The 24,060-nt window shown below is 40.0% G+C and overlaps 1 protein-coding gene across 2 annotated transcripts in view; it reads right to left on the bottom strand.

The window, feature by feature from the left end:
- Positions 1-1,089: 1,089 nt before the first annotated feature.
- RASGRF2 (Ras protein specific guanine nucleotide releasing factor 2) overlaps positions 1,090-24,060 on the bottom strand; it is a 216,088-nt gene continuing 193,117 nt past the window's right edge. For both annotated transcript variants that reach the window (XM_048850622.2, XM_048850621.2), the window contains exons 20-27: positions 15,399-15,459; positions 14,567-14,670; positions 13,714-13,798; positions 12,873-13,070; positions 9,375-9,454; positions 7,719-7,836; positions 6,849-6,917; positions 1,090-6,095 (exon numbers count right to left, since the gene is read on the bottom strand). In XM_048850622.2, coding sequence (XP_048706579.2) covers positions 6,003-6,095; positions 6,849-6,917; positions 7,719-7,836; positions 9,375-9,454; positions 12,873-13,070; positions 13,714-13,798; positions 14,567-14,670; positions 15,399-15,459 — 808 coding nt within the window. In that variant the 3' untranslated portion in view covers positions 1,090-6,002. The remainder of the gene's footprint in view (positions 6,096-6,848; positions 6,918-7,718; positions 7,837-9,374; positions 9,455-12,872; positions 13,071-13,713; positions 13,799-14,566; positions 14,671-15,398; positions 15,460-24,060) is intronic.

Here is a 24,060-nt window from a genome sequence, read left to right as displayed (position 1 = left end):
CACCAAACATTCAAAAATCATAAGTGGGGCTCCAAAAAAAATCATGAGATTGGAAAGAATAATGAATTTGGGGATTGTATTATTTGCTGTCTGGGTTTTGAGCCTTTATGGGTCATAGTTTCAAGTTTTTCCTCCACAATTCTGAAGGCTGGAAACTTTTTTAAAAAACAAAACAAAACAAAACAAACAAAAACCCAATGGAGATTCTCACAGCATTACCTGAACTCCAGGACCTCAAGCTCTAAGAAAAACACCCAATAGAGTGATGCTTGTGATTAAAATCATGAGAGTTGGAAACGCTGACATATACTTATGATCTACCTATGCCTAGAATGTCCATAATGTCCAGGTTTGAGGCAGAGTCTGTATTTAAATGTGTCGCTGTGAATGATACGTGAATTTCTTTTAACAGGATTAAAACAAGATTTTCATTCTTGTTTAAAGTATGGACTTGAGGATAGTAATTATATGAGGATGTTATTAGGCTGAACTAATATCTCGTGTTAATATGGTTTGCTTTGAGAAGGGAATCTTACCAGTTTTGTGACTGGTAACATGGAGAGGAGAAATTCAATTTTTGGTAGCTTTGCACATTGGCATTACATTGTTTATGATGCACAAGGGGAAGGTGTACTTTCACATTTGAAATTGTGCAGCTCAAACCTGTGAAACTTCTTCCAGGTAGAGAGAAGAATGACTTGAACAGCTAGGTCTAGCTAATCCATGTCATCTCTCTTATCTAGGTATTTACATCAGATGCTTCACCATGCTATCTTAGCTCCTCTAGTTATCTAGGAAACAGGTTCAATCCTCTGCACTGATTCCAGTCTAAATCAATTTTAACTCCAATGAAGTCAATACAAGTTTCAAACCAGCATAAATAAGCAAAAGATGAGGTGCAATAAGTCATAGTGCTCTCCAGCAATAAAAGTGGAAGGAACTTTGCCTGATTGTGCCCTGGATTTTTATGTTCTATCCCTACCTCCCTCGAGTTTGTAAAAATGACGCCATAGCAAGAGGGGGGAAGTGAGTTATATTCCACTTTCCCACAATTTTGAGATAAAAATAAAACAGCAGCAAACAAGAATGTTTGGAATTCAGAAAAAGAAAATGTTTAATTTGCATATGTGCACAATGCCCTGCCTGCTATGCCTTACTAACAATTCAAAGCAATAACCAGGTGGCAAAAGAGCAGTTACAGTACATGCAAAAACAGCTGGGTGTGCATTAACATGATGAGATAGATATTAATACATTTGTCAAATAAATACACATATCTTTCACCTAAAGAACAAAACTTCAGAGACTATTGCAAAAGGAAAGGTACAATGAAACAATCAAAAGTGAGAGTGAAAACCGTAATACACGGGAACATGTAACCTTTTGGAGCCAAAAAAGGAAAGAGGCAAGTGGCTGATAGCCAGTAAGGACTAAATCCTGAAGTTCTTACTTAAGAAAAACTCCCATTGAAGTCCATGAGATTTCTGACTGAATAAGGACTGCAGGATTTGGGCCTTAGTTAAAAGAAATGATGAATAGTTAGAAATGTGTTTACTAATCAATTTTAAACCACATATTTACTTATCGTGTAACTGAGGACAATAAAAGGTGGAAACATTAAAGCTTCATTCAAATAAAAAAAATTCAAATAAATATGATTATTTAGGAAAATCCGAGATCATGAATATCTACTGAAATCAAAACTGACACAATAAAAGTTAATAAATACTTTAAATAAACAATGCAAGAGTTTCATTTTAACCTATAAAATAACTATAGATTTTAAGGACTATAGAAATAAAAAGTAGAGGATGGGGGGTTGTTTTGTTTTTCAATAAGGGTAACATTTTCATCAGTCCCAGCAGTATCAGTCATTACAAGCTTACACACTTACTGTGTTCTTGGAATTGCTGAAGGAAAATTACATAATTAATATACATGTTGACTGTCAACTAAACAGGTCTATTTACTTCTCCTTCGTGCTCAATTCTGGGCTCAGTCACACTTACAGGCACTGGCCCGCATAGAGAGTGCCAGGCCAGAACTCCCCCAGACCTTCCTGGGGAATGTGCCCCTTCAGAGGGTGAATTATATCATTTCTTGTGTATCCAGTCAGCTCTGCCTCCTGCCCATCCCCTTTGGGGTATCTTGTATGCTGGGGATGATAGGAAGGAACAGTCCTTGTACCTGCAGGAGTGTAGGAGCTGCGATTGTATCCAACCATTGTACAGGGCCCCAGGAGCTGTAGGGAAGGCCCCTGGACTCTCTCCTCCCGCTTGTGTACCCCTGGGGCAGCTGGGCGTACTCCGGCCTACTGCCAGATGAATGCATCTACACTATTTGGAGACTCCATAATATAGCAATAGCAAATATTTGGTATTTTACAGTTACTATTTATATCCCTGTTCCTAAAGAAATGGGTTACATGTCCATGGCCCAATATGCCATTTCATGTTGAAGCAGAATAAGATTTTTATGTTTGATTCACCAGAATAACTATGGGGGGCACGGGTGTAAATTTTCCATAGTTGCAAAAGAGGAGCTAAATCTGTCCTCTGTGTAGGTAGCACCACTGAAGTCAGGAGGTGAATGAGGTGAGCAGGAATGATCCATGAGACTTGCAGATAAATACAGGAGCAAAGCATGTCCCCTACTCCTCTCCTGTGGTGCAAGGCCAAAACTGCAGACAAACCACCACTTCAGTCAGCATGTGGGGTGGGTAGCACAGAGAAGCCACACAAGGGAACTCCACATACCTTGTGCACTGCAGGGCACTGAGGTGGGAAGATTCACAGAGAAGTTGGGTAAATTATGTAGATGCACTTGTCAAAACCCCCATGTAGGGAGCACATTGGAGGCTTCTGGCAATCACTATATCACAGAGACTGAAGAACAATAGAGTGGCTCACAGCTGCTATATGCATTTGGTTCATCTTATGGGAAGGATACCATCCCACACCCCTGTGCAGGACTGCAGCACAAAACCCAGTACTCGGGCTTTGTCTGGGGACAAGAATGTATTCTCTAATTATGGTTAACAAGATGTGTGTTCACCTCTTTGTTTAGTCACCCTTGGTATTTTAAGAAATATATTCCATTAGCAATCCATCTAGATTTCACAGAATCATAGGACTGGAAGGGACCTAGAGAGGTCATCTACTCCAGTCCCCTGCACTCATGGTAGGACTGAGTATTATCTACACCATCCCTGACAGGTATTTGTCTAACCTGCTCTTAAAAATCTCCAATGATGGAGAATCCACAACCTCCCCAGGCAATTTATTCCCATGTTTTATATATGTCGGCATCATTTTCTGGTGATGTGAAGACAGGACTAGGATCCAAGTACTTCAGAGATTCTAATCCAGCTCTACCACTAACCCACTAACTGTCCAAATCACTTCAGATCTGATGTTTCAGAGGTGCTGAGCAACCACACCACCTATTGATTTCAAGAGGAGTTGTGGGTGCTCAGCATCCTTAACCTCTGTATCTCAGTTTCTCCATCTATAAAATGGGGAGACAACCACTTATCTCTTGCAGTGTTGTGAGGATTAATTAGTTGTTGAATATTTTTAAACTGTAAAGTGCTATATATTGATGGTATATTATTTATGCCAATATTTGTAGGGACAAACTTAGCCTAGATGTACATAGGGTTTGTAAAAAGTGTGTTAAAATTAGCATAACGAGGTGGACGCATAGAAGAACCTCTGCCTGCACCTCAAGAGCATGACTGATGAGGGCTCCCTAGACCTACAAAGCAGATATGGCAAAATGGTATACAGGAAGATGAAGTAGTGGCCAACAGGTTGTGCCACAACGGTCTGTTAAGACACCTACAGTTGTTTACATGTTCTGTGTGAACAGAGATAATATAAAGTTGAGCTAGGGACTTGCTTTTAAGACCAGTTTTACTGCTTCTATTTTCCACTGTGCCACCTTCAGGTGTTTTATGCAAATGACTTATGGTAATTCTTTGTGTATTATGAATACACAGAAAGCACATAGTAAGTTGGCTTTATGGTCCAAATAACCCATGCTTCTTATTTATCATGCATCAGGATACAATCAACTTCTTATCAGTCACTACTGAAAAGAACAAGCAAAAAATAAAAAGCACCTATAATTAACACTTCCTATGTTCACTTCTACAGCATTCATTAATCAGAACTATTTAAAAATACTTCTGGACATTTTCCTGTTTCTTTTCTTTAACGAGGAATTTACCAGTATTTCTTTGATATTTACTCATGCAGTTATTTACAAAGATGTGGTACAGGAAACATAGTGGAATTTACATCTACTACGGTACATTTATAAATGCTACTAGTGTTTACGCTTACACCACATGGAATTTATTGTGAAGCTCTTGGCTGGGCTAACAATGTAATTAAAGTGCAAATAAAGACAAAAACCATAAGCCAGGCAGATCCATTTTCATTGTTAACATTCAGAAACTTCACGAGTGTGGTAAGAAATGTCAGATCAAATAGGCTCAGGTCACAATCTTTTTTAAACATCTATCTCCCTGAGAAGATTTAAGGGAGGTAAACAAATGATATAGCCCTATTTCTTCAACTGGCTGATAATCACTGGAAAAGTAAGAACACTTCTCCAGCCTAGTTATTCAACAGTGCGAATACCTATGCATTTGGTTTTATGATATACTGTATAGCATGCATTTTGAGCTCATCTTCCATGCAGCTACAATAGGTCACTATCAGGAAACTGTATGAAGAACCATATATTTTCAGAAATGGATTCTACCTAGAATCACACAGTAGCATGGGTTTTAAAAACAGTTACAAACAGCATATTTTCTCTAGCAGACACTCCTCTGCAAATGCTAACTTCCCCAAATAAAATTATATTTCATGTTTGCTGACATGCACAGCTTTTACTGTAGAAAAAAAGATTTTAGAATTGATCAGCTGAGCAAAAAAATAGTGCTTTTTAAACAATTCATTTCATGTAAAATAAAATAGTTAATCCTGCTCTCTTCATTGCTGAGCATTATCCATTGCCAAACCAGCCATCATTCCTCCCCCAGTGTGTGCAGCAGGTGCTTTATAGTCACTGAACTGTCAGGGATGCTGTAGGTACAGAAAATCAGAGTGCCTTCCTCAGGAGACAATGTGCTAAATGACCAAGTATCTCACTCATGATATGTTCATGACTCTGGGCAAACCAATCCTGAATACAGCTCCTAAACTCAGATATTCCAGCTGATGCTCCCATGGCCTGCAACTATTAACACAATTCATTATTTTCCATGCTGTAAAACTCCTCATCATGTATTGGTGAAAACAATATTTACAAAGTTAAGTTAGTTAATTTGTAGCATGTAAAACCTCCCACCTTAGAAAAGGCTGATAACATATTTTAAAACCTTAATATTCTATAAATGAAAACATCTAATTTATAACAACTACTTTGAACAGCATATGCTGTAGCTAAAGTTCTTAGATATTATCCTGCTATCACTGCAGGTTAGTAAATGACTCTTAAGCGCCTATTGTTTGCAATGAATACACGATAATGAGAGTGGATTAATCCAATGAATGCCTCAATAGATACACATTTGATAAGGAACCTGTGCCAGATCAATGCCATCTGCATTTGTCCATTTATTCTAATCTAACAGAATACAGTACCTACATTTAAATGTGTCCCCTTCTCTGCCCTGTTAGGATGGCTGCAGTGAGTAGCTATTCTCATGAAAGGCTTCTGTTTTCTATTAGATGCATAGTCCTTTTGGCAAAACATTATCTTTGCAAAATAACAATCATTTAACCCTCGAGTATGAAGCATTTTGTCTTTCACCTCCAGGAGCTGATTTTCCTTGTCTGAGAGGGAATTTCTGTGAGGCTCTGTCTCTCTTATTGGAAAAGAGAGTTTGCAATCTTCTCAATCTGTCCCCTTGTGGTCTGTAGGGCATGGCATGCATAATTGTGTTAATTACACTAAAACTCTGTCAACTCTGGGACGAAGCTCATTCTTCAGGCAGGGAGTCTGGGTTCAATCTTTAGGGATAACTCATACAGAGTATCCTCATCTATGATGAGGGTCTTGTCAAGTAAGTAATGAGTGACCTGCAATACAGAAAACAATTGCAATGTATAATTTTGAAACTGAACAGATTGTATATTTTTAATTGAATTTCTCTATTCTCCCCTTTCCCATAACAGCCAGTTACCAGCTTCAGGCCATTTCAGACAGATGTTGGAATCATCTCTCGTGTTCTGTTTTCTTGGTGAAGTGGAATAGCGAAATATATTTGGTACAAAGTATTCAAGTTGTTTAAAAATACCTCTCTGTCAGTAAGGGGCAAATCCTCAGTCTAGTGTCCAACCCACGTAGCTGTTCTGGGAACTAGGGAAATGTGGGAGTGAGGGGGAGGAATCTTCCCTTAAGACCACAGAGATCTATGCAGCAGCATCAGATGGTCAAGCTGTACCTCATTATCCCCTACTTCCTGTGTGCTGGCATCCTTTGTGGAGCAGAGTTCCATACTGCGCAGAGGTATGGAACTTGGTGGCACCCTAAATCCTGCCCCTCTGACACAGCAGAACTGCACTGACTCCTCTGCCAGGAGGGTGCCACCCTTGTTGCAGAGGTGGAGGCAAGATTTGCCTTCATGTGCAAAGTCTGAGAAGAGAACGTTACACTATCAGCTTATCACAAGCCAAAGTACCAGGACAAACTCCACTGTTTGCCTCCCACTGTTACTGCAGGGAAAGGAAAGATATTAGTTTTAGCTTTGGGCCCCATCTGTGTATTTTTTTGTTGATAGTAGGAATAGCCTTCATCATAGTGCCTGTGATCAGCACCACATAGAACTGTACCTTTTGTTGATGTTCTATACGATAGGAGGTCTGCTGGAACTGGCGTATCTCCCTGATAATATGTGATATCTATCAAAGGAATACATTGATATAAGAAAATGTTCTACTTATGGTCTGCGCTGTAACTTGAACATATTGGCTTCAGTGAAGCTATGCCAGGAATGAATTTGGTGCAAAATGATGCAACTTATCCTGGGGGCCAGGGCTTTGTGCTTGTGGCTTTGAGGGGGAGCCTTTACCTTCCCAAATCAGCCAGACTATTAAACTGTCTCAGATGGATCACCTTGTCCCTTCTTTCTTTACTCTGATACCCTCCCTTTTTTTCCCTCAGGTGACTTCTGCAATGTGCAGTCACGAACATGTCATTAAACTACAGTCAGCAGAGCAGCTGGTGTCCATATTTCTCCAAGCCCGGCCTCTGAGGAGCTCCGAACAACAACATAGTTTGGAAGGCAGAGAGAATCAACCTTTAAATGCTTTTTCACTTCCTTGGGGAGCCAGAGTCCTAAACACACTCTAAAATGACCCCTTCTGAGTGTTGCTGCCTGATGAATTATGGTACCAGGTTGGCTACATTTTTTTAACCATTTATTAATCCCTCCAAGTCTAGACCAGCTGTTTTTCTTCCTGAAATTTTCAGCTGACCAAACTGAAAGCTAAATTGCAATACTCTTTGGCTTGCCAGCAGGTGGTGAAAGAAGACTGTCCCTGGATTCAAATGCAAAAGATTGCTTTCAAGCTTCTATTTTGTATTATGCAAATATATTGTGTAATCTTGCAATTTGAATTCAAAGAAGTCCTAAGTAAATCACTATTAAACTTGTGCACCTAAAATCCTCTAGTGGAAACATGTAAGAAAATAAAAATTACCATTCTCATTTTGGAAAAATTGACAAGGCCTTCCTCAGTGAAGTTTGGTGTTCCTTCTTCAATAAATGCTAGATCTGTCAAGTACATTCCAAGATAGGGAACTGCAGGGGGATTACAACTGCAGGATGAGAAATTAACTATATTTTACTAGGATTTAATTTACAGACTGTTCTTTTTATGCATTATACAAACTTCTACTTTTACTTATACAAGTTTGCATTATACAAACTTCTACTTTTACTTAAAATACTTTTACAAGTTGGGTCAAATTAACAGGTTAGTGTAAGTGGAGCAGATGCTCTGGCTTTACTGAGTTGTACCCATGTCTACCAGAGACAAATTTGGCAGGTTGTGTCAAATATCGAACTTTAAACTATGAGAGAAACAATTATAACATTTAGTAAAAGCCACAATGATAACACCATGGAGAAAGTGGGAAGGCATTGGAGTATGCTCTCAAACATGTTTCAATCCCAGCTGACAGAAAATCTCAGAAATAAATCCAATGCACAGCTGAAAATACTTTGGGGTGCATGTCTCCAAGGCTTCCCTAAGCTTCTGAAGTACTGTTAAGTATTTTAGTATCAGCAAAACATTGTATATACTGTATAGTTCATGTTAAGTAATATGTTAGGATCTTTACAATGCTTGTTTTGTAAATGTTTAAGATGTTATGCAGTTGAAAACACTCAGATTTCCTAACTTTGGAAATTCTCCTAGGGAACAGACGACTTGTTAAAATTTTCCACTCTGAGAGTGTGTGCTGCAAAGAGGACAATTCTGCCGGGGAACTTTTCTAGTTATGTTTTCACCTTAGTCCAACTTCCTGCTGACTTCAAGATTATTATATCATATTATACTCTGCATGGTTAAAAAAATAAATAATTACCAATAAAGTTATTAGCTAGATTAATTTAGAAGTATATATGGGCCAGTTAGCCAGATGTTATAAGTAAAAACAACTTTTTCTCTTTTAAAACAAGTATGTCTGATTCCCTGACAATAGTCTTCTGCAAACCAAGCATGGGCATTACACACTGAACCTTGTCTGTTTTTTTAAATATACACTATATAAACAGTAGTTTAATTCCTGAATGCTCTCTCAAGATGATTCAACGCAGTTACTGTCAATCAGCCTGGGAGATCCCTTTTCCAGATACAGCTCTTGGAATGAATTGCTGTTGTGTGTGCTCAAACTTGGAGATGATAAATCTGGAATGAGAGCTCTTTGGAGCCAGTTATGTTGAACTTTGGGACTATTAATATCAAATAGGCACTATCAGAACTGAGTAAAATGTTTTTGATTAAAAGAACCTTTATTTATAAAGCGGGTCTTACACTTATTGAAAAAGTTTATCAGTATAAGGAAAGCCCCCCAACAGTGAGCATTTCTTACAAAATACTAGTTTAATTTGCTCTGGTAATTCCCCAGAGGTAACATATTACTCTATAAGAGGCACCGAATTACAGTATATTCAGCAAAACAGTGGTGTCCAAATAGAATAAAGCCAGCTTTACAGAGGTTATTCAGTAAAAATATTGTCCAATATAATTTTCATTATAAAAGCTAAACTGAAAGCCAACTCTTATCTTTAATAAGTGCTATCCAATATTTTTAACAAAATACAACTATATTGTGAATTTAAGAAAACATACTTTTTGAGTGTTTCTCTAAGGTTTTTAAATCTTCCCTCTGATGATACAGTCTTCTGAAGTTTGTCCATGAGAGCTTTTGTCTAGAAAAAGAAAAAATTACAAGTGTCACCCTGTGTGAAAACTGACTATGGTATTGTGGTAAAATTTTCAAAAGCACTTAAGAAAATAGCACATCTGAAAACAGAGGACTTAAAAAATTAGGAGCCAACTCCCATAGACTTCAATAAATTTAGGCTCCTGAGTGACTAAATGGGAATTAGGGGGGCCTTGAAAATTTTACCCATAGTGGCTTGAGGAATGTACCGCATACTCAAATGATTTTTGCCCAGCAAGTTCAAAAAGAATAGGACCCTTAAACTAATATTCAGCAATACAACCTCAGTTGCACTGCACAAGAGGATATTTGGGGACCAACCCTATGAGATGCTGCATGTCCCCAACTTCCACTGAAATCAGTGTGAATTGAGGATGTTCAGCGCCTCTCAGGAAGCACTCAGAACTATGAAGGACAAGCCAGTAGCTAGTATGTGGGTGAAGAAGAAAGCTGAAGTCAGAAAAGAGGAAAAACAAGAAGGAAGCACAACAAAGGAGTAAACTAAGTTTGGGACTACTCACAAGCTTAACGTTAAGCATGTTTATACATCTTTGCAGAACTGGACTATAAATTGATTAGTGATCACCAAATTATGATTCCCAAAGAGGCTGGAAAATATTTTTTGGGAAAATACAGAGGAAATTTCAAAGTTATTTAACTCTAAGAACGTTTGCCTCCAACTCACTGGTAGAAGCTGAACTCACATTCAGCTGAGATATTAGTATTGTTTTAAAAGAACACTATCAAGTTAAAATTATATTCAGACACTTCCATTACCTATTATTTATAACACCTTATCTTAGTTTATCTAAGAATTCATTTTTCACGATTTATCACTATCTAGAGACTTGCCACAGGTTGGAAAATGGAGAGGCTGGTCACATTTGCTCTTGACTCAGAATTTCTAATCAACAGAAAACCCTAGGCAGTCTCAACTTTACTTTCTTGTTCTCCTGCATGAACATGACATTCATACAATGTTCAGTTTGACAGCACTTCAGAGGTACAAGGGAACGTTTATTCATTTTTTAAAAATTAATACTAGAGTTTAAAAAAAAACATGGAAACATTTTGTTAGTATTAAGCTTTTATTAAAGTAGTGGGTTGGGTGGGTTTTTTGTTTGCTTTTTAAAGAAAAGAAGATGGTCCCAGTGGGGGAATGGCCAAAATTAGGGTGAATAGTGGAAGCATATTCCCTAAACAGCCTCCAGTGTGGGGCTGCTTTAGGGCCCTTTGCAGAGATTAAAGCTGCCTTCCCTTGATGGAAAAACCCAGAAGAGGATATGCAGTTGTACATCCCTGCCCTCCCACAGCTGAATCAGACCAGACGGTGCAGGCAGGGACATTTTGCACTCTCTTGAGTTACCAGCGTGAGGTTTGTCCCAGGAGTGTTGCTTTAACATGGTAAGGTTCCATATTTCTGACTTCACTAGGTCAGTTGCTCTTGTGCACTAGTTTAAACTGTCACTAGTTTAAAAAAAAAAAGAAAAAAAAAGAAAGAAAAAGCAGAAGAAGACCACTACTCCAGAAGGATTCATTGCTCATTGAGAACAGTTGAACTGATTTCTTCCAGAGTATTTTAAAATGCAGAAACAATGTTCTGCTGTAAAAAAATAAAATAAAATGGTATTTTAGACTTCATTCAGTATAGAACATAAAACATGGAAATTGTCTCTATTTGTCCAGGCCAGCTTCTTTCTTATGTCACTGGTTTTCTTGGGGTATGTCTACACTGCAATGTAAGCTCAGGGTTAGTAGAACTTGAGTTAGCAGACCCTGGGTTTGTTAACCTATCTACACTCATTTGTAATCACAGGTTAGGAACTGCTGAAGCCAAACATGGGACCCAGCATCTACACTGCATTTTGCAGGCCCGAGTCCAACCCCCTGCCCCATATCCCAGACTTCCTAGCGCTCTCTCAAAATGTGGCTACTGTAGCCCTTTGTTCATGGTGTATTGTGGGAAAATGTGACTGTCCAGAGGACAAAGAAAGTCGGTCATGGCATTGTGGGATACTTTTGGCAGAATCCCAGAGCACGAGTCTAGTGGGCTGCGACTACAAGGCAAAGTAGTAAGGCTTGAACCCTGGGTCCCAGCTTGATTGAGACTTGGACCCTCCACCTCATGGGGTCCTGGGACTCTGGGTCTGAGCTCTGGGTTAGCATAATTTGTGTGTAGATGCAAGGGGGTTTAGGCTTGAGCCTGAGTTCGAACCCTGGGATTATACTGCAGTGCAGACATACCCTTGTTGGAAGTCTCAGCCAAGAGACCAAAGGCTGAATGTGCAAAGAAGGTATGTTTACACTGCAATAAAAGACCTGCGGCCGGCCTGGGTCAGCTTACTCAGGTTGGCAGGGCTCAAGCTAAGGGGCTATAAAATTGCAGTGTAGACATTTGAGCCTGGGCTCCGTGGGACGCCATGAGGCAAGGGTGGGTGAGGTGTCCCAAGGCCTGGACTCCAGCCCAACCCCAGACATCTACACTGCAATTTTATATTCCTGCAGCCCGAGCCCCACAAACCTGAGTCAGCTGACACAGGCCAGCTGTGGCTGTGCCACGGGTCTTTTATCACACGGTATACATAACCACAGAGAGACTTATCCCCTCAGTTTCAGTCTTCAGGAGCACCTTTCATGAATTCTTAAAGTATCTTCAAAATTAATTAGGCCTAGATCCTCAAAAGGTATTTAGATGTCTAACTCCCAATTGGAGTTAGGTGCCTGTATACCTAGGGTGACCAGATAGCAAGTGTGAAAGATCAGGACAGGGGTGGAGGGGATAATAGATGCCTATATAAGAAAGCCCCAAATATCGGGACTGTCCCTATAAAATTGGGACATCTGGTCACCCTATATATACCTGAGGATCTGGGCCTTAAACCATTTAAAAAAAAAAAAAAACCAAAGAAAACTATTTTCTAAGGACAACAGCACATGACATTGGGACTATATCTAAGAACTCAAAAGAAAAACAAAAATCATTTTATGTTACTGGACAGCATTTTTTATCCCACCACAATGCTATCCTTATTCCAAATTAATGTATAGCTAAATGTTCATATCTGAATGAAGTCAATCTAAAAAATACAGCATTTAGTTTTGTTAAATATTTCAATTCAATATTTTAGGGTCAAATTTTGCCTTCAGCTATATGCACATGCAATTTCCAATTAAGTCAATTAATCCTGAAGATATTTAATTAATGATACAGAAATTGAAAATGAGTGAACTATACAAACGTTTGAAATGAAATAATAACGTCCCCTGAAGCCCTTAATGATCAGATTATTCTTAAACTTTAAATATATCTGGTTAGAATGTAGTTATCTGGGCCTCTTTATTATCTAGGTAAGGCATCAACAAATGAAATGCTACAGCCATATTTGTAGAAATGTCTTGCTCACCTGTTTAGAAACTTTAGCCCAGGTTTTCTTCAGTCTGTAGATTGCACTTCTGTTGAAGGCTGATGTAATTTCTAACACACCATTGTAGTTGTGCATACATCGACAAATATCTGCCACTGCCACCCACTTCTCAATTGAGTTAGCACGGGAACCAACATCAGCATAGTTCATAATTTGCGAGGCAACAAGGTTACTCATCTGACCAAATAAAAAAAGCCAAAAATCCTAAAATATTTAAATATAAGCACTTGCAAACAACATTATTTAACAAATAGGGGAGAAAACTAAATGAGGTGGCAGTGATTGTAGCTCTTCAGTAGTAAGGCTGAGAAAAATGTATGTTGAAAACACTGCCAGAGGACAGGGGAGAAGAACAGTGAACTAAGGGGAGGGTAACAATGCAGCAAAATAATCCGTAAATAATGACTCAAAGCCAGCAGTAATGTTGCTACTGGTGATGGCTCTTAGTAACATGTAAGAAAAAAAGTCAAGGGTAAGAGTATAGGTGGAGACTCAAGCAATAAAACAGAAGATGATAGTTAACTGGCATTGTTATAGTTTCATCCTCTAAAGAGAGAACTTAAATTTCTTCTGTAAGCAGTAGGAGATTTCAGCATAGTTCAAAAGGTTCTAATCCATTAAATTCCTATTGAACTGCTGACTAGCAATTCTTTACATGCTTTCTTGGTTTATAAGGTTAATCACAAAGAAGCTGTAACATTCAGTCACTACTAGATCAGAAATTATATCACAATGTAGAGACAGACATTTATATTTCAGAGGTCTTATACGATGTCAGATGAGTTCCTAAAAGGCATTCTCCATGTTTATGGTTACTTACATCATTAAAATGTTGGCTGGTTTTCATAATGTATGGAGTTCTTTCATTTTTATCCAATTTCATCCAGCCTTGCCCAAGAAATTCTCTGGAAATCAAGGTTAAAAAAAAATGAAAAAAAGTCATCTATAAATGCAGTACAAAGCCTGGTTAGCCCAAATGGATTTCAATACATCTAGTTCTGCTGGACACTTAATATAATTTCCACTGTAATTGTAGCATTTCACTGTGCCATTGCTAGAACACTGTACAGCTATGAACATTGTTAAGGACATTAAGTTTGCTTTCCGTTTTTTCTGTTCCCTGTATTCCCAATTTTCAACAGCATGACCCTATTTGAAACTATTACTTAAATACAGCACCAGGAGCTGACAAGATGAGATTGATGTATGGAGGGGGCTGAGTTGACATTCACTTCCCCAGAGACTGTGCACTTCCCCACTATGCTCAGCCTTCACTAGCCCAAAACCTGAGATTGTAGGTTTGTTCTTAATTCTCCAGGGGCTCTCAAATGGCAGCAAACAGTGACATATTAATGTAAGATTAAAGCCTCAAAGAAAGACTGAGTAGGAATACGTAATTCTATAGGAAATGTATTGCATGGTGCTCATACAGCACGCAAATCACAGAGACAGAGATGCTACTGCTCTTAATGTTCTTGAACTCAGTCTTTCATAACATAAATGGACTATCAGAGATCCTAAGCAGCAACAAACAAGCCTAAGGATACTCATCAATTATATATGCAAACCTTTTTACAGGGATATCAATAGCATGAATCAGTATAGTGCCTAAAACTACTAGTCAGAAAGACTCTTAGAATATTCACTTTGATCATCCTTGGGAGAACACTTACTCATAGGGTATGCTTCTGAAAACTATATGATCTAAGAGAGTTATTTGCTCTGCAAGCTCCATGGCTGACAAGGTTTCAAAGCACTCCGGTTTTGGACATTCTGACTGCAAAAATAAAAAGTACAAGAACAGTCAATGATTTCTGTTTACAACCAATTTGTTTCCAAAACACAAGATATTAATTAGCTTTATATGCATTTTAAACCACAAATTACTACACAACTTCTAGACTACCGAAGAAAAGGAATAGGGCAGAAAAAACACTAACAGCATGAAGTCCAATCTATGGAGTCTGCACCTACTGCATTTTCTATGTGCCTCAGTTTGCACCAGTGCACCTATGGGGCAAATGAAAACATGTTGTGGACAGATAATGGCTGTAGTTGAGGATGGGCCTCCTTACGGAAGGCTAGAAGTGGGTTCTAAGCAGCCATTTGATCATGGAGAGATGATACACACCTGAGGCAGCCTGTGATGAGAAGGCATAAGGGCTGCCTCTTGCTCAGGTGTTTCACTGCCTCATATAAATGCACGTCTCCCCCATTTTGAGCCAGCACAGGATCTGTTTCCATGAATGTTAGCAATCACCAATTCATAAGCAAGTCTAGAAGCTCTGACAAGCTCTCCTTTGTTTTTGTTTTTGTTTTGAACACTTATTTTCTCTTCAGTTTTAAACATTAAAATTTATGTAGCAGATCTCAAGTGCAGATATAAAGGAACAGTAATTTGGTAGAAATATGGCAGTAAGGTTGCAGTTGAGTACATTTTAGTGATTTACACAGATTTCATAACCTTCTAAATTATCTGATGCATAAATCTTTGGATGAACTCACCATTTGAATTATATCCTCTATTTTTAAGTGGGTATCATCTTGATCATCCTGAGAAAGAGCCCTGAAAAATTAAGTGGCAGAACATCCTATATAAAGAAAATTATCTATGGTTATGAGAATATTTTAGCACAGTTCATTGACCACATTAATCTAAAATAAATGCAAAAGCTGCAATTGAAAACCCCATTTTAAAACAATCCTGTACCTAACAGTTTTATTTTTGGTTGCAGAAAACAGCTGTGGAATAATGTACAGGCCAGCAGTGTGAGTGAAAATGCTAAATTGCTATCCCTGGAGAATTTAATCCTCTCTCTCCCAAGAACAGTTACAACATAGATGGCAGCAACACAGTGACCACCATGTTGTCCCACTAATATGTCTGAACTCTTACTTGAAGGACCACCTGCAGTACTGATCATGTTGTGCAGTTTCCAAGTTCTTTTTGTCCCTGACTTCGGTGCTGAGGAATGCCAAAGAGGAGGCCAATTGCAAAAGCTCTTCACTGGGAACTGGACTAGGCTTAGACAAATAGTTTTACACAAAACACCAATCTGACATTTTATGCAGAGGCAAATTAAGATTTATTAGGGGCCCTGGGCACAAAGAACTTTTGTGGGCAGCTCACCAGTATCCCTGGATCCCATGGACTCCCCACCACACATCACCTCTGGGCTCCCTAGGCTTTCCCCCGCCCCAGGGCCCGCTGCCTCCCCTTACTCCTAATTTGTATTGAAAGAGGTGTCAGGGCTGAGCTCCAGCAATCCCTGGCACACATTAAGCCCTGGCTGGGTGTCCGGAGAGTGACGGCTGCTGGCTGGGTGCTCAACTCTGAAGGCAGTGTTGCCACCAGCAGAAGTGGAGAGGTAAGGGTAGCATGGCATATGGTGTACTGACACCCTTACTTTGTGCTGCACTGTGCCCCATGTCCCTAACTCCTGCACTGTGCCCCCTGCACATAACCCCTCTACTCCCCTTCTGCGCCCACGTGGGGAAACTTACCTGGATCCACGGAGTGGCTGGCACTGCTGCTTGATCTCCCCGCAAACGCTGTTCCTCAATACCCCTGTAGGAGTGTTGAGGGGGTGGGAGCGGGGGGTAACAACAGGGCTCCCTGCATGCAGTCCACTTTCTGCACCTGGGATGCGTAAGAGGCGGGCAGGTGAGCAGCAGCTTCTGATACTCGCTTCACAGCACAGCCCACGTGGGGAAAGTGACCTGGATGCATGGAGTGCTTGGTGTTGCTCCTCGCTCCCTCACTCACAGGAGGAACACTGCAGGGAGCGAGCATTATCTGTGCAACACCACTTGCCCCACCCCTTGTTCCTACACCATGAGGAAGCAGGGAGAAATCTGGGTGCCCCCACACACATGACCTCTGTGAGTTTGCAGTACTCTCCTGCCAGCTGGCAGCACACAACTCTGCACTACTGTACGGCATTTCCCTGACCACAGCCCCCTGGGCAGTCACCTGAGTGGCCTATCCCAAGGCTAGCCCAGGAGCCACCCAGGGAGCCCGGGCTGCTGTGGGGAGCCCTTACGCTCCAGCTGCCCTGGGTGGCATGCCCCAGGGGCTGGGGACATGGGCCGGGGGCTGCTCTCGGGGCCCCCAGGCCTCTGCCCAAGGCAGGTGGAGGGTCTGGGGCTTCTCACAGCAACCCAGGCTCCTTGGACAGCTCTTACCATGGCTCAACTCCAACTTCTGGCCTGGGCCGGGCCTCAGGGGGAAAAAGGAGAAACAGGGGACGGAGCCACAGTTCTGGCACCAGTGACCCCTCATGTACACACTTCTACCCAGATTCTGGCGCTCCTGCAGGTGGGCCCAAATTGGCTGGGGCCCCTGGGCATGGGCCCATGTGTTAATCAACCACTGATTTTATGGTAAAAACATTTGATCACTAACTCCATTAGCTGAATTAGAATTGCATAAAGGTGAAAAACTACATCCCACTGCCAATAATCTGAGTCCCCCAGACCTCCTCTCCATTTTTATTATTGCTGCTATTATTCAGAGTAAGACTCCCATCACAGTAGTATCTGGGTGCATAACTCGAATACACTCTCTTCTCACGCTGTGTCATTTCTGTTTTGGTTGCTGGCATTTTGAGCCAGAGCTCTGTCTTACTACGAACAGCATCAAGGTCAATGGTATCTCGATCTTGGTTGTGGGCGCTACATGTTACTGTAATACAAATAATTAATAATAACCCCTCCTCAATTTACAGTGCAAATGTAATGTACCATTAAGATGTAAATAGCTTGGAATTTAACTGGTACTTAATGTAATAAACCTATCAGCACGTGGCCATATCAGAAGTGTCATAGGAACAGCTTTTTCCTTTACCAGATGGGGAAAGGGTTAAAAGAAAAGAATGATAATGTTTGGGGATTTTAGATATGATTGTAAGAGCTGGAATATGTACTATGTGGGTGGGGAGGAAGTGTTGGTGCTTAGTACACTACGTTCTTCTCTGGTAGGCTGTTGTTTCCTTTTAGCTTGCCAAATTGGAGGTGGACTAGGCTAAAACTGAATGTGGATACATGAAGAAAATAAAACATGTTATACTACTCAAGAATGCATCTTTCCTGAGTCATAACCTGCACTTTGGGCCCCTCCAATCCTCACAAAATGACCTTTTCTTCAGAGCAAGTGGAAACACTCCCATGTCTAATGGGTATGCCATCCAAAGTCTTAAGTCTTATTTTGTTCTTCAGGAGAATTCTCAATACCTTCCTCAGAGAATACCAGTGTGGGTGTCTTGTAGATGGACAGGTCTGTTCATTGCTAAGCAGCTGACTTTGTGTTTGATCCCATATGGTGCTGAGTAGTGCTGACCATCCTTAACTCCCATCATGTCTCAGAAGGTGTTCGCTAACCTTGGAAGGATCAGGCCTTTATTTGCAGCACAGACCTGAATAAAATACTCAGCTTGTTGATACAGAAGACTTGCATTTGATCACATCCATAGCTCTGCATTGCCTGGAATATTTTCTCTTCTGTGTGAGGGCTCCTCCTTGGGAGGGACATGTGCACTATACGTCTATGGTTTACTATTACCATTCATTATCAAAGCAAGAGTATTGTGCTTAATGATTTAGAAGGGGGATTACTTTGAGTTTTGGATACAGATGAGACCTCTCAGAATTTGTTTGATCCAACAAAACATGCTCAGGGGAGATCATGCCATTAAATGGCTCTAAATATTTGGCCTTACACAACCACTTCCGCTCCTGATGCGCTTTCACATTGTAGTATTAAGATTTTGCACAAATATTCCTCTAAGCCCTCATTTTTAAGAGATTCTGGTGCATTTTCTCCAACCTCATGTTCTTAACAAAAAAGGCTCCATCTTTTATTAATTTGTGCTCCAGTCCTAGCTGTTTGGCAGTACAGTGCCTTTTCCTGTATTAGCTTAATTAAGACTACTTGTCCTGATGGCACAACAGTAACTTCCATTATATTCACACCATCACTTTCAACAAACCAGTCCTGGCATTAGTGCACTTTGCATAAAGAGGAGGAATACTGCTAACGGGCTGTGCCTTGCTTGTCACAGCTGAAGTCTTCTACCTGGGAAATTTAAATGGAAGACAAATTTTTGCCCTCAGATACAGAGCCCACCTAAAAAGCTGAATGGTGATGATGGGCCTGTTTCCTCTAGTTGGACGAAATACATTTCTGCTCCTGGATAGCTTCCTGGCAGCTAAGGAGGAAGCCCAGATTCAGGTGAGCAAAGATATGAGAGAAAGAGAGAGAAAGGTACTGCATCCACGACATGCCTGACAGACATCTCAACTCTCACTGAGCACAAAATTAAACCTAGATGGGGCATTACTCTTTAGGAAAGGAAGGTGTTGGAAGAAAAAGGAAGTTTTCTCCTTCCCAGATTCAGCTACTAAGTTTAGTAGTGCTCACATGTCTCTCACATTTAAACAATTCTTAACTTCTTTCCCATACACTTCAAATACTGGTTATAGCCATCTGGAAGTAACTTTCTTTTAAAGTGCATGTTGTCACAAGTTGGCTAACTTTTCACTCTCTTAGCTGTAAATAAAATTAAAAAAAAAAAACAACTTAAAATAGGGTAGGGTTAGGTAGGTGCCTTGAGATTTATTGTCTGATGAGATCACATGGTGAAAGAGCACTGGTCATCCAGTCAAAGTTTTAACTCTCAGTACATTTTTGTTATTTATGAGAGGAAGGAAATGGTTATTTTAAACCATGATTTTTTTCCAGATGGGGCTGTTTATCAGCTAATACTGTTCACTGCAGTACAGATCCAGCCCATAGTTTACAACTCCCTGGTTCAGTATCTGCAATCTGTTCATGCCTCAGTATCAATGAAGTTCTGTCCAGATTCCAAGTTTACTAACTAAGGCACATCAAACCTCAAGCCCTGTTCCCGCAGAACATATTTCAGCAGGGCCTGTTTGGCTTTCAGGAATAATAGCTTTTTAAAAAACGCTTCTCTGCCCTGCAGAGATATCCTGTCAGTCTGCTCAACCAAGAATTCATCATGAAAAAATACCAGCCATTCTGCTTGATCACTTGAGTTTGCATGGAGCAGTTTAGAAGCGACCATAAAGACCTTTCAGAGTAGCAGCCATGTTAGTCTGTATTCGCACAAAGAAAACAAATGGCACCTTAGAGACTAACCAGTTTATTTGAGCATAAGCTTTCGTGCGCTACAGCTCACACCTTCTTTATCACCTAGTTTACAAATTGGAGGAATAAGATGAACTGTTAGGGCCAGATTTTCAAAGAAAGGCATACATGAGTGCAAAACGGTGAGCTGGCACACAGATGCACATACTAATACTGGGTCAATTTTCAGAAGAAATCACTCACTAACTGACATCCTTCAGGTAGATGGTCAGTACAGAGCCACACTTCTGGGACATGCCTGTGCATAGGCTCAAAGACTAGCACCCTCTGAAAGCTCTGAATGGGAGCCATAATGACGACTTCTTGAGCCCCAGGGCACTCCAGGGAAGGTGTTAGTAGGAGACATTGGTGTCCTCACTGTCAATTCCTTCCACTTCCTCAGAACCCAGAGTAGACATGAAGAAGTGAAGGGTGGGGAGAAGGGAATCTTATAATTTATTATACTCAAAGAACATGATTTACATGCAAGTAATTTCTCTTCCTCTTGCAGGTATTGTCAGGTTAGAACCCTACATTTGGGAGAATGACACGCAGTAACAACTCTCTAAAAACATGGATATGGGGAGGAGATGAACTGGACAATGACTGCAGAACTGCTCTCCCAAACTGAGGCCAGGTCAAGAGAGTAATGCTACACCAAGAGATGGACTACCCTGTAGAAGCTCTACATATTTCTGCAATGGAACAGGCCCTGGCAGCTGTTTTACACTTAGCTGATCATGTTCTGGCACCTTTAGTACTCAGAGTATTTTTCTGTAAAAGATTTAATCAACTTCAGCAAATATTGTCTCTTTCCTAATCCTGCCACTTTAAGTTATGAACAGTTAAGGGGACTAAAGAAATAGTTTTGTTTTATGACAGTAGTAGCTAAGTACCCTCTTAAGCATCCAAAAATGTAACCTAACCTCCTCTGGTAGTGAATGGTAGAAAACACATAAATGAGTAGTCTGATTCAGATGAAAACCAGTGATCACTACAGGGATGAATTTAGAATAAGGACACAATACCACCTTATCCTGATGCAACTAAGGACGGTCAGCTATTAAAGCCTGAAACTCACCAATTATCTTGGTTACAAGAACCTTAACCTCAGTTGTCACTGCCACAAGAATTGTAGTCTTCGGAGACTAAGAACAGAAAGACCACTCCTTCAGATGGGGGGAGGAGTGCAAAGAATCTTCTCCTTGAACTGCTGCCGGAATGAGGCATGGAATCAGGAATGGCACCAGTGCGGAACAGTGATCTCAAGACACCAGGGAAGAGAAAACCTTACACAGCACTAGTCCTTCCTTCACAGCACAAGCAATAATGTAATTGTTAGCACAGGGACCACTTGAATCTATCTGTCAGCACTAAGACAATTGGAACTTTGGTGCCTACTTGGCCCTTCCCTCTGTATTTCTGAGAGGCAGAATGGGAATCCAGGAAATGATGGTGCCATCTCCTCTTTTTCTTCTGTTGGTTTCTTGATGCAAATGAAAATTGTGGCAGTACTCAATCAGAGGCTCTCTTCACTCTATCAGACCATCCAAACCCTCATGACATGACACTACTGATTTCTTGATTATTGATTTCAGGGCATCCCAAGGTTGAGCTTACGAAGAAAGGCCTGGAACCAGTTCCAACTCTGATTCAACCAACAAGATGACAAGTTGAAGAACCAGAGGGAGCTCCATCTTGCTACTGCAGCAGCTGAAGGTGGGGACACAGCTCCGTAGATGACGTCACATGGAACGTTCAAAGCTCAAAGAAAAGTCATTGCAACTCCCCCTGTCAGAGCTTTTCAGAGGGTTCTGGGCTTTGGTTCATTGCACAGGTTATTTCTCAAGAGTCAGGTGCTATTCTGACAATACTCAAACTCACATGTTCTTGCCTGTGCAGAATAGAAGTAGGTCCAAAAAAAAAAGTGCATACCCAGAATCTTACAGTCAGGAGCAGAGCACTTGAACTTTTGCACATGAACACTTTAGGGCTGGAAACTGGAAACTTACAAATCTAGGCTTGTGGATGAGTGATAGAATGATCATCCTTGTTTCATTAGCAGATGACAACAGCCAGGCAAACACAAGTCTTCAGAAAAGGAAACATCTCTGATTAGATAGTCAACTTTTATTTTCTCTTCTCAGTTACTACATAGCATTTGATAGAATGCTACTCTGGATGTAACTGCAGTACTTTTTTTGAGTCTTAGAAACTGCTCCTGAGAACTAGAAACCCATTTTCTTCAGGTGAATTAGGAGACTTCATCCCTCTGAGTTAAGATGTAGGACATGTTTTATCCTTGCTGAATGATTTTTGAGTAAAATCAGAACTGCTCTGATACTCTGTTTCATGGGATTGCTGAGGCTACTCAGAAATATAAAATCTTGAGGAGCGACTTTCTCTTAAGCAGTTGATTGTTACCAAAATCCACCATGTAAGTCTAGCAAATACACATCTCCTTTGTAGCTGAACACATTACAAAGCTTGTGCAATACAAGAGCTTATGGGACTGCTACATTTTAGGTGACAGCACCTTTTACGTGCATCCTGACATTCTACTGATTGCAATGGAACACCCATTTAAATTATGAACATGATAATCTTACATTTATGCAACAGTTTGCATCCTCAAAGTTCCTAAAGTACTATGCATATATAATAAACACATATTTAGGCTGTAGACAGGAATAATTTCAGCTGCAGATGAAATAAAGTCACCTATAGAATGAACTGTTCAGCAATTATTCAATAACACAGAACAGCAACACAATACAACTGTTTTTTAGAGGAAACTAAGAACATCTTATTATATTAAAACTATTGGAGGAATGTAATTAGGTATATGTAAACACCCAGTGTAAGAATTGGCCAGGACAAGTAGCGTTAGTACCCCTACTATCCTTGTGAAAAGTAACACAGGATTTTAATAACCCCTATTACTCAGGACCTTGATTTCACACCTCATTTGAAAGAATGCACAGCACACAGTATCCTCTGAAACCACACTGGGTCATAGTACATTATTCTCCCAGAGGGAATAATGACATATACTTAACCATCAACATTACTTGAAACTCTTCCATCAAAGGTGTGACCAGGCTGACTGTCTGAAAGGTCTGATAGGACCGGGTAAAGGTGGACTACAGGCACAGAAAGGAGAGGGATGCTGGCTCTGCAGTTATGGCAGTGGACTGGGACTCAGGAAATCTGAATCTCTTCCTGGGTATGTGACAGGCTCCCTATGTAAATTATTTAATCTATGTTTTGGTTCCCCACTTGTAAAATGGGAGTGATAATACTTTCCTAGCTCAGGAGGCTGCTTTGACGATAAATTAATTAATAGAGATGGTCAATAAATGCTCTATATTGTCTACAAAAAAATGAATAAAATGAAGAATTTTTGTTTTGTTCAAATTTTTTGTGGAATTTTTCAATAAAATTTTCATTCCACAAAATATTTTGGTTTTTGGTCCTGCTATCCCTTTCTCTCCCTTTTTCTCTCTCCTGCCCCTTTTTTTCCTGATAAAAATGCCAAAAATATTTCAGTTTTTGAAAACTAAAATTTTTGGGTTTTCATTTTTTGTTGTTGGAAAACTGGAACATGTTTAGCAAAACAAAAACTTTTCTTAAACATTCATTATGGACAAAAAATATTTTTCATTAAAAATGTTTAATAAAGTTTTTTGACTAGCTTTATTCATTAATTGATGTGAGGTGCTCAGACAGAAACTGCATTAATGAACGTCATAAAAAGGCACATAGGTAAATAAATGCAATCTAAAGGAGCAATAGAACAGCTTTGGAAAGGGAGGAATTCACTCACAAACAGTTTCAACATAGCCTTTGCTATTGTACCTTTTGAAAGGAACAACTAATGTTTTATGTATTAACTTGATAGATGTCTATGTCTTCAATGTACAAGTTTATCCCATCTCTTTGTCAATAGCATTTCATTCTATTCTCCCTCAGGCCTTTATTTGGCTGAGATCTTTAAGGATTTCAAAGGAACTTCAGATC

Source organism: Caretta caretta, chromosome 5, assembly GCF_965140235.1.
Source record: "Caretta caretta isolate rCarCar2 chromosome 5, rCarCar1.hap1, whole genome shotgun sequence".
Taxonomy (NCBI): domain Eukaryota; kingdom Metazoa; phylum Chordata; order Testudines; family Cheloniidae; genus Caretta; species Caretta caretta.
The sequence above is the reverse complement of the archived record's forward strand: the minus strand, read 5'-3'. Positions and strand labels throughout refer to the sequence as shown.